The 11,046-nt window shown below is 46.2% G+C and overlaps 3 protein-coding genes across 3 annotated transcripts; 2 read left to right on the top strand and 1 right to left on the bottom strand.

Moving 5' to 3' along the window:
* Positions 1-1,371, top strand: LOC306919979 (26S proteasome non-ATPase regulatory subunit 12-like; the record flags this gene model as incomplete). Its single annotated transcript, XM_079496564.1, has 1 exon — positions 1-1,371. The coding sequence occupies one exon, from the start codon at positions 1-3 to the stop codon at positions 1,369-1,371; it is 1,371 nt and encodes a 456-aa protein (XP_079352690.1).
* Positions 1,372-5,850: 4,479 nt separating this feature from the next.
* LOC306920606 (transcription initiation factor IIA subunit 1-like) lies at positions 5,851-6,939 on the bottom strand (the record flags this gene model as incomplete). Its single annotated transcript, XM_079497416.1, has 1 exon — positions 5,851-6,939. The coding sequence occupies one exon, from the start codon at positions 6,937-6,939 to the stop codon at positions 5,851-5,853; it is 1,089 nt and encodes a 362-aa protein (XP_079353542.1).
* Positions 6,940-7,731: 792 nt separating this feature from the next.
* LOC306920605 (general transcription factor IIE subunit 2-like) lies at positions 7,732-8,592 on the top strand (the record flags this gene model as incomplete). The annotated part of the gene is made up of 1 exon (XM_079497415.1): positions 7,732-8,592. One exon carries the CDS (start codon positions 7,732-7,734, stop codon positions 8,590-8,592), a length of 861 nt encoding a protein of 286 aa, XP_079353541.1.
* Positions 8,593-11,046: the final 2,454 nt, after the last annotated feature.

The following is an 11,046-nucleotide window of genomic DNA, read 5'->3' as shown; positions in this document are numbered from 1 at the left end:
ATGTCTGAGGAGCGATCCGAGCGGTCCGATGGGACGATAGTGAAGATGGAGATGGACTACAGTTCAGCCGTAGACCAGAGGCTCCCCGAATGCGAGACAATGGCTAAAGAGGGCCGCCTGCAGGACGCTGTCGAAAGCTTGCTGTCGCTGGAGAAACAAGCCAGGAACGCGTCAGACTTGATGTCCACCAGCAGAGTTCTGGTAGCGGTGGTCAAGATGTGTTACGAAGCCAGAGACTGGGATTGTCTCAATGACAACATAATCCTGCTCTCCAAACGAAGGAGCCAACTCAAACAGGCTGTTGCTAGAATGGTGCAAGAATGTTGCAGGTATGTGGCCGCAGTGACCGACATCGCCATCAAGCAGAGACTCATTGATACTCTACGTGACGTGACCGCCGGCAAGATCTACGTGGAGATCGAAAGGGCCAGGCTGACAAGAACCCTAGCCGCCATCAAGGAGCAGAACGGAGACGTCAAAGAAGCAGCCGCCATCCTCCTGGAGCTGCAGGTGGAGACATATGGCTCCCTGGAAAAGAAAGAGAAGGTGGAGTTCATCTTGGAACAGATGCGACTGTGCGTCGCCGTGAAGGACTACGTCCGTACCCAAATCATCAGCAAGAAGATAAGCACCAAGTTCTTCCAGGAGGAAGGCAGTGAAGAGCTGAAGATGAAGTTCTACAACCTCATGATTCAGTTGGACCAGCACGAGGGATCCTACCTGTCCATCTGTAAACATTACCTGGCCATCTATAACACGCCTTGCATCGTAGAGGACGACTCCAAGTGGCCACATGCCCTGAAGAGTGTCGTGCTGTACGCCATCCTCGCTCCGTACGACAATGAGCAGTCGGACCTCGTGCACAGAGTCAACGGAGACAAGAGACTGGAAGAGATCCCTAAATACAAGGACCTCCTGAAGCAGTTCACCACTATGGAGTTGATGCACTGGACGTCTCTAGTGGAGAACTATGGCAAGGAGCTGAGGGAAGGCTCTCCCGACAGCCGCGCCACAGGCGTCTTCTCCCACTCTGAGGACGGTGAGAAAAGGTGGAAGGATCTGAAGAACAGAGTGGTGCAGCACAACATCAGAATAATGGCCAAATATTACGTCAAGATCACAATGAAGAGAATGGCTGGACTCCTTGACCTCTCCGTCGACGAACTGGAGGACTTCCTTTCCAACCTGGTCGTAAACAAGACCATCTACGCCAAGGTGGACCGGCTGGCTGGCATCATCAACTTCCAGAGGCCCAGAGACCCCAACAACCTGCTCAATGATTGGTCCCACAATCTCAACTGCCTCATGTCACTGGTCAACAAGACCACGCATCTCATTGCCAAGGAGGAGATGATCCATAACCTGCAGTAAAACGAAAGGGGAGGAAAATATTAAAAGAAAAGAATGGGATATACAATGGCCTGGCTTTCCTGTGAATTTCTGACGTCATCCATATTTGGAGGTCATATTGAGTGATCGTCATATATATTTATGGCAGGACGTTGGATCTGAGAATATGAATAGGCCTATATAAAACACGTGGAAAAATAGGGGGGGGAACAAAAAAACAATGCAGGGTCTAATAATGGAACAACTGAAGCAAGCAGTAACATACATTTGACTGACGTTTTTTTGAGGGATGTCCAGCTTTTAGTGTGTGTGCAAACACAAACTTTGTCCTAACACAAACAATAAATGCCATTGACAATGAACGGACAATTTATGAGTGTTTGTGTAAACACAAACATTGAAGACGGAGGTGAGGACACAAACTCTGATTGGCCAGAATGAGATGATGTACGCCCCTCACTTCACACGGGCGTGGTTTCTTTTTTTGAGTGGTGCAAACCACTCCAACAACTGGCTTTGTACCCGTGTACCCGTGTTTGTTCGTACCAAAAAAACGAGCATGGTTGCTATGGTTAGCAACCAAAAAAACGGGCATGGTTGCTATGGTTAGTATGTGACGTCACTGACATCACGGATATCACGTCAGAGTGAATCAATCTCTATATAATAAATGTGTAGTTGCACCACTCAGTTCACACGGGTGTGATTTTTTTTATACCGTAGGTCCTCAGGGGGTCCTCAGGGGCTGAGCCATCTTGACTGTTGCAATCTTGTTGCAAACCACTGAACCCGACCAGCATCATATTTCCTGTGCCCACAGCCAGTAGATCAGCTAGGGAAGCATCTCCCCAAATGTGTGCTCTCTAAGACCGTGGTTCCCTTAACTTCCCAAACTTCTTCATGTCAAGGACCCCCAGAATGACACTCATTAGCCTGCAGACCCTCCATTAGAGAATATATGCCAAGGACCCCCACAAGAGAGGATTCTTCCATCTCTAGCAGTGATTTTCAACCATTGTCATTTCACGGACCACCGGTTTGACCTGAATTAGGCTACGGTCCTCTATTTAACGATATCCCTATCGATGGGACCCAAATGTATATTGTAAATCCAAAGTTAATTTAACGTTTGGTTCCATTTGTACACTCAGAGTTACAAACCCATAAGGGTCCATTTGGTTCCAAACTATCATTTATCTGGGGACCCCCTGGAACTCCCTCAAGGTCCCCTAGGGGTCCCCGGACCCCACTTTGGGAACCCCTGCTCTAACACTCGCAGGATCAATCAACAAAAAAATCAAACAAAAAATAACCCTAAGCTAAATTTAAAGAATTCTTTGCGACCTCTTAGTCTTCCGTCTTAAATGTGAGAGTGCAGAGCACAGACTTTATTTATGGCTCAGGGTGTTGGCTTCTCTCGGGGATTTGGTGATTAAATGGCACCTCTCCTGCTTCCACTGCTTTGGCCTATATTCCGGAATGACCTTCACATGCTGTGAAGGTATTTTGATCGGGATATTGTTGGGTCTTCCCATGTGAGAGGGCATCATGCGAGTTGTGTGGTCGATGCAGATTACCTTCACTGTGGCGTGTACATTAGGACGACCTCAGCAAACTAAACAGTGGCCTCACCTTTTATTATTTTGATACAGACTCATACTGTATATACACTAACAGGAAGATCCGTGTTGAGCTTGAGCATCTTGAAAGACCTGTATGAATGATTCCTCCTTGGTTCATCAGTAACAAACACTACACTGTCCCTGCCCTGCATGTGTTTGGTCCGAAACACGACAACCCACCTCAAACCCTAACCTAACCATAACCGCAAGCATAGGAGCAGGCGCTAGTCCGAGGTGCGGACGCATGTCGAACCAATGCTCCGTCAGACCATCAAAGAGTTTCGTCACCTCAGTGTTTCTATACACCACCCCTGAAAAACAGAGTGGCTTCCCAACAAAGGCTCCAATCTACACTGGCCACCCACCCCTCTTGAGAGAACAAATGTGGTGTGATATATTGAGGATTATGTGAGTATAAAAGGCCACAGATATGACCCCTGTATAGCCATAACAGTGGAGCAGGCTGCTTGTCGTCATCTACACGGCAATACCAGCCAATCAATTGGAGTAACATTGTGTAAAGTACCCGTTGCCAAAGACCTTATTCAGAGTATCTGGAGGCGGTCTACGACAACAGTCGTCTATGACACACGACCTGGGAGAGTTTATGGGGACCTCCATGTATGGCCACACGTTTCAACCAATCCGAGACACCGATTGAAAGACACACAGACGTCGGACAGATTGCTGCATTTATAGATAGATAATAAAATGTATACAGAAGAAGCTGATTCTGATTTCTGTCGTCTGTTGTCTCAGAGAGCGACCTAGCCTTTCCAGCCTGAGTGGTTTTCGTGGGGCTGTGGTGAAGGTAAGGGGACGAGGATATAATATTGCTGAGTCGGCTCAAGTGAACTTAACCCTAAGTCCTAACCCTAACCGCACACGGAAGCCACGGGTGAGTCTTAGTCGGCCACGTCTCGCCCTACTACTAGTACCTGGAGACCAGTCTGTGACATCAGTCATCTACGCACCAAGTCAGTCGAGACGCCTGGTAGAGTTTGGCCGATCTCCATATATGGGCATGTGTTTCAACCAATCCGTGGAGATGACTGAGAGACACACAGACATTAAAGATTCCTGCATTTATAGATATATAAGAAGCTATAGCGGATAGAAGATAGATGGCACGGTTTCACACGAGTAGCAACTTTTAAAGAATCAATTTTTTCCCTCATGGTTAGTTTGTTAAAACTGGTACAACATGGCTTCTGACGCAAAGAGAAACAAGTCAGGTCACGCTGGTCTAGTTACTACAAGAGATGGATGTGAAGCGCTCAGGTTCCAAAAGGAGGTAGTGAGACATTGGATTGAGTGGTGGATGAGGAAGCCTGCAAAAGACAGGAGCAACAATATCTTCCCAGACATTTCTTTCATCCTATAACCTATAGCTCTGGTCCACAGCCCTAATGCCCTTTGCTGCCCTTGGATTAAGGCTATGGGACTGTTGTCTTCCTGCCCTTGCATGAAATGCAGACCAGCCTCTAAAATTATAAAGAATGTTTTACTTACTCATCAATAGAAAGGCGGCTTGACGCACTCTGAGCCCGCCAACACACGTATAGAATGCACTTTTTGTCCAGAATACTTTTAGTTTCTCCACTGCGTCCTCTACCGATATTGCCAAGAGAACCTCATAGACTAAGATTTTTCCTTCCGGTGAAAACAAATTCCTTTCTGGCCAAAAAGTGCATTTCATACGTGTGGTGGTGGGGTGGGCTCAGAGTGCGAAGGAAAGTAGGCATTCTAATAAATAACACTAGGCATTCTAATAAATAACACAAGCCGCCTTTGGATTATTGGTGAGTAGGTAAAACGTTCTTTATATTTTCACAAAACAGAGGAGAGCTCTGCATTTCATGTGAGCGCAGGAAGAGAAGAGTAGCATAGCTCTAATGAAGGCATTAGAGCTATGGACCAGAGTTACCTATAGGCTACCCACTCTTAGAGCTATGGACCAGAGTTACCTATAGGCTACCCACTCTTTGGAGTAGCATAGCTCTAATGAAGGCATTAGAGCTATGGACCAGAGTTACCTATAGGCTACCCACTCTTTAGAGTAGCATAGCTCTAATGAAGGCATTAGAGCTATGGACCAGAGCTACCTATAGGCTACCCACTCTTTGGAGGCTGTCTTAGAGCTATGGACCAGAGTTACCTATAGGCTACCCACTCTTTGGAGGCTGTCTTTGGACCAGAGTTACCTATAGGCTACCCACTCTTAGAGCTATGGACCAGAGCTACCTATAGGCTACCCACTCTTTGGAGGCTGTCTTTCAGCTATGGACCAGAGTTACCTATAGGCTACCCACTCTTTGGAGGCTGTCTTTCACATCCCACAAGGCATAGTGAGGAGGTCCGTACAGTAACTCCGTTTTTCAAGTTTCTTACCTGAGATCAGTTTTCTGAAAAAGCTATGTTTCTATGTCAGTGGTTCTTCGATCTTTCAAAAATAGCAGACCTACAAGCTCATAGCGCGCCACCGAGTGGCGCGCTATGAGCTTGTAGATCTGCTATTTTTCAATAGCTAAAGCATAACATAATGCTAACACCAAAAGGGGTTCCTGCCCCAAAATGGGTAGCCTAGTTAGAGTCAGACCAAAACAAGTTGCATCAACCTTCTTTCTTCCTTGATGCACAACCTCCGTGCAAGAAGCTTACGGCCATCCAGGCTATGGGATATAAACAGCCATCAGTCTAAAGTATTTAAATAATTGTCTATCAGAGCAAAGTCCCAAATGGCATCCTTAATCCATGTAGTCTTTTCCTAAAAACTACATGGATTAATGAAGCCATTTGGGACTTTGCACTGATAGGCAATTATTTAAATAGTCTGAAAGGCAATTGCTGCGGGATATACCACGACACTGCATTGGCTTCACCATTCAGCATCTCCAATGGCCTTGGAGAAGACATAGTCTCTCCCGTTCAGATTCATGATTCCATCCTTGAGTTGGAATTTCCATTTGTTCTTAGTCCTGTGGATCTTGTCATACTGGCACACTACCACATACTCTGTGTCAAACTGATCTTGGTCCTCGTCACTCAAGTCGTCCTCGCTGTTCAGCGGTGGCTCCTCCTCCTCCGCTTGTCCGTGCTCACCGTTCTTGCCCTCCTCGCCTCTGTCCTTGCCCTCCTCTTCGTCGTCCTCGTCTTCCTCGTCGTCCTCCTCCTCGTCGTCCTCGTCTTCTTCCGAGGACGTGTTGTTGCCCGCTCCGTCCAACTGTGGAAGCACGGGCGGTGACTGCTGCTGCTGGGGCTGTTTGTGCTGAGGCTGCAGAGGCTGCTGGTGCTGTAGAGCCTGTGGCTGCCTTGGGGCCTGTGGTGCAGCTGCACCCAGCTGGCCCGGTTGAATCTGCTGGACCTGAGCCGCTGGGTGACCGGGCATCACCACCTGTGAATTGCCGCCGTGGACGACCCCTGCCCTGTTTCCGGGGGCGAAGAGGTACTGCTGCGGCTGACCCTGCATGACCCTCGTCTGCTGCGGATGGCCTCCCTGCAGCGGAGCGAGAACGTGCCCTATGGGCTGCGCGCCGCCAGGAGGCATCTGCTGCTGGAGCATGATCTGCTGCTGGGGCTGCTGCAGGATGTACTGAGCCCCGGTCTGCGTGCGCACCACCTGCATGAGCTGGCCCACCGGATTGATGAGCTGCGGAAGCTGCGGACTGTACCAATAGCCCATGAGCGGGGCGGCGGCTTGGGCCTGCGCCGGCTGCGCATACTGCTGGGCCTGGTGGAGGTGCTGGACCTGCTGCTGCTGCTGAGCGGCCTGCAGGGCGGCCGCCCGCATCTCGGTGTGGAAGCCCTCCACGGCCTTGGACTGCATCAGCTTGTTCTCCCACAGCGTCTTCAGCTCCTTCAGCACCTGTTCGTCCACGCCGTCGTTCAGGAAGAGCCCGTGGACCTCACTGATGACATCCTCGATCACGGACATGTACAGTTTAGGCACGGGGTTCAGGCTTGCCATTATGTGCGCGCGTTAGTGTGAAACTGCGCGGGAATAATGGGCGAGACTTGATTTACTTCAAAAAGATAATTACCAATCAGATCAAACCGTGCTCCAACGTTTCAGCCGTTAATAACTGGTCGTTTTTCTCCTTTATACAAGCGGCTGTGAGGTCTGGGGGGTCTATATATACTGTTGATTATTAGTGACGTGTTGTTACGACACCATGCCCTTTATGGAGGTACATGGCAATCCCTATACTTTAAAGTCTATCCTCTATACTATATAGGTCTATAGTAGAGTCTATAGACTAAACTGCATCACCACCCTAACCATGGCAGGCAGCAGGAGTATTTATTTAGCATACATTAAACTTAGAATATATTTTGACATGGGCCAATGAAATAACTGCTGAATTTATGTACTCTTTTTTTATATTTTCAGAAAACATAATGAACTGGCTACTGGAAGTTCTGTGTGAACCCAGTTGATCACATATCAGAAATGCATGTACACATAATATGTGTACATACACACCGGTGAATATTATTCACAGAGTTATATGACTCACCTGTGCAAATCAGTGTTGTTAATGTGCAATTTGTTTTGGGTGATGTCAGATCAGACCTCCTCTGTAAGCTTATATAAGGATGTTGACAAAGAGCGAGCGGACAGTTTTCTGAATCCAGGAAGCTGATTGGTGGTTGTTGCTGCATTTACCTCTGGCTTACATGAGAGGGTTAATTTACCATTAATTAACTTTAAATACATACATGTGTGAAAATAAGAAGCAGTTTCAAAGAAAAGGTAAGGATGGACCCTGCTCTGCTGAGGGAGAGAGAGCTGTTCAAGAAGAAAGCTTTGTCCACCCCATCTGTCATCGACTCACACAAAGCCAAAGTTGACACGGAGGGCTTCTCAAGGTCCAAATTCAATGTTCATTCAAGTGGTTCCTCTGGGTCCAAGCACTATGCTCACTCGAGTAATGGGTTCTTCAATCTGAAGTCTGTCTGCCTGGCCACGATCGACCAATACATGAAGACGAGGCATCAGAGAGGGCAAACACACTTCCTGACCCTCGAGGAAATCCTGGACGAGACCAAACTGCAGGACATTGTCATGAACCAGAAACAATGGCTCGGCGAGTACCTGGCCAAGAATCCAAAGATTGACATGCAGGACGGGAAGTTTGCCTATAAGCCTAAGTACAAGCTGAAGAACAAGAAGTCCCTCCTGCGGCTGCTAGAGAAACACGAGCAGCTGGGCCTGGGTGGAGTCTTCCTGGATGACGTGGAGGAGGGACTGCCCAATTCAACCAGTGTCATGAAGGCTTTAGAGGATCAGATCATCTCTGTGACCAGACCGGACAAGAAGAAGGTCCTATTCTACAACGACAAACACAGCCAGTTTGTGGTGGACGAGGAATTCCAGAAGCTGTGGAGGAGTGTTCCCGTCGACTCCCTGGACGACGAGAAGATCGAGGAGTACCTCAAGATACAGGGCTTCTCCATGGAAGAAAAGGGACGAAGTAAGGTGTTTCCAGGGCAGAAAAGGAGGAAGAAGGCAACCAGCCAAAAGAAGAGGCGCTTCAATACCCACAATGACCATTTAGCTGGAGTGCTGGAGGACTATTCAGAGGAAGAGATCCAGAAAGGATTGATGCGGACGCTGTAGTCAAGATATAATTTACAAACACTGCCAATAGGTATAAGAATGCAAGTCAGTGGGGCTCCGTTCAGGTTGAATCCCGGCCCAAATTTGGAGTTATGTGGCGACTGATGTCACAGGCTTATACTTCCCGGCTTTAGGAAAGGTCACAGCACAGAAACAGCACTTGTAAAAGTAATTAATGATCTTAGGGTGTCTGCTGACAAGAAAGGTTTATCAGTTCTCTTACGTCTTGATCTAACGCCTGCATTTGACACGATTGATCATTCAATTTTAATACAACGTGGAGTCCTGGTTTTCCTCCTATAAGCCTACCTAACAAACAGAAGTTATTTTGTCAATCTAGCTGAGTTTCACTCAGACAAACACGACATCGGTTCTGGTATTCCACAGGGCTCAATTCTTGGTCCTCTATTGTTCTCCATGTACATACTGCCGTTGGGAGAACTTATTACCAATCACGGAGTCAATTTCCATTTCTATGCTGATGATACCCAACTATATCTTTCTGTAGCTCCAGATGATCCCTGTGCTTTAGACCCGTTGTTGACCTGTCTGTCTAGCATCAAACGAGGATAAGACAGAAGTTCTCATAATCAGTTCTAGTGAGCAGAAAGAATCAATAATAAGCAGACTTGGCAACCTGACTCTAGAAAGTAACAGTACAGTAAAGAACTTGGGGCTCACTATTGATTCTGAATTTAATTTTAATTCACACAATAATCATGTTACCAAGATTGCCTTTATTCAACTTGGAAATATTGCACGAATCAGAGCCTATTTGTCATTGGACGATGCAAAAACACTGATCCACGCCTTTGTTTTTTCTCGGCTTGAATACTGCAATGCACTTTTTTCTGGACTGCCTAAAAATGCAAATAGAGAACATATTACTCCAGTTTTAGCTTCACTGCATTGGCTTCCGGTTGTTTTTAGGATTGATTTTAAAATTATTTTACTCACTGTATTGCATTACTGCTATTATTTTTAGTTTTATGACTTGCTTTTCTTTTCTTTCTCCATTTCTCTGTAAAGCACTTTGAGCTGCATTTCATGTCATGAAAGGTGCTATACAAATAAAGTTTTATTATTATTATTATTATTATAGTAAATAATAAAAACAACAGTTTAATTTTAAAATAAAAATACAAAGAGCTAACAAACTAAAATCGTTTGTACACTTAACCGACAGCCAATATAATAAACGCTGTACAGACTACAGAGCTAAATGATAATTTGGAACAAAAGTACACCCTTATGGGTCTGTAACTCAGTGTACAAATGGAACCAAATGGAACCGTTGCCCCCTTTCTGAAACCAGCTCCTCGCCACTCGCCCTACACACTTGCCCTCGATATGCGCGTTCACGCGAGGCTGCGCCATATTAAGTGTCGTCCGAAACCAAGCAGCCTTGAGTGGAAGTGGCTTATAAAGCCCTCAAGAGCGAGTCTGTGCCGATCTAGGCCCAATCCCAATCCACTCCCTTGCTGACTCAATGAGCCCTCACTTTTTTAGCTGCGCGTTCATGTGAAGTCTGCGAGGGCTTGAGGGATGTCCCATTTGAAATCGGTAAGTCAGTGAGGGCTCAGCCCCGCCCCTTTATGTGCCCTTTGCCAAAGTCAGCATCGATGCTGACTTTTGCTGACTTTGTCAAAGAAATTACCCACAGTTACCAGGGGAATGAGGGGGATCCTCCGAACGTCAATCAAGTATGCAAATTAGTTATGTATCGCGGTTAGAATGTCAACAAACACAATGCTTTCTCACTGTTCTCAAAGAGAGACGGAATGGAAAGATAGGCTATATATTTAATAACAATAATAATAATAAGGGAAACATGATGAGAAATGACTAATGAGATAAGTAAAAGAATATGGAAATGCAATTTATAATGAATATTATTATATATGAATATTACAACCCCTATCACACAGGAAAGTGTATTTATGAAACTAATAATAAAACGATCAGTTTAAATACTAAAATAGACGTAATAAAACAGACATGTATAAATAGGCCAAGCATGTAGGTAGGCACTGGCTGTGAAGTGTCATGAATGGCGGACTCATCTTCAAAGTGCTGTCCCGTTTCTTTCACAACAATTTGGAGGCCTTGCAGCCTCTCACCCTCAAGCACTTACAGCTGACGTCACTAAAGTCAATGAGGGTTCAGGGCTCAGGGCTTGAGGGAGGCAATTGGGATTGGGCCAAGACTCCATTGCCTTGTGCAGCCCTTCTCTCTGTCCGCATGGAAACCGCGACCTACAAATGTAAGTACCACCACAAATAAATGATAAATAAACTGCTCCTAAACAATCTTCATCTGATGCAGAATAGACAACGCTCCAATTGATGTTCACAAGGGCTCTTTATTTACCCCACCGTGAAAAACTATAAATGAAACCACACAAACAAAACAACTTTTAACACAATTATTTATAAACACCATATGACATGTCCT

This window comes from Electrona antarctica (assembly GCF_951216825.1).
Source record: "Electrona antarctica genome assembly, chromosome: 3".
In the NCBI taxonomy this organism is placed as follows: domain Eukaryota; kingdom Metazoa; phylum Chordata; class Actinopteri; order Myctophiformes; family Myctophidae; genus Electrona; species Electrona antarctica.
Note: the sequence above shows the minus strand (reverse complement) of the source record. Positions and strands in the feature narration are given on the sequence as shown.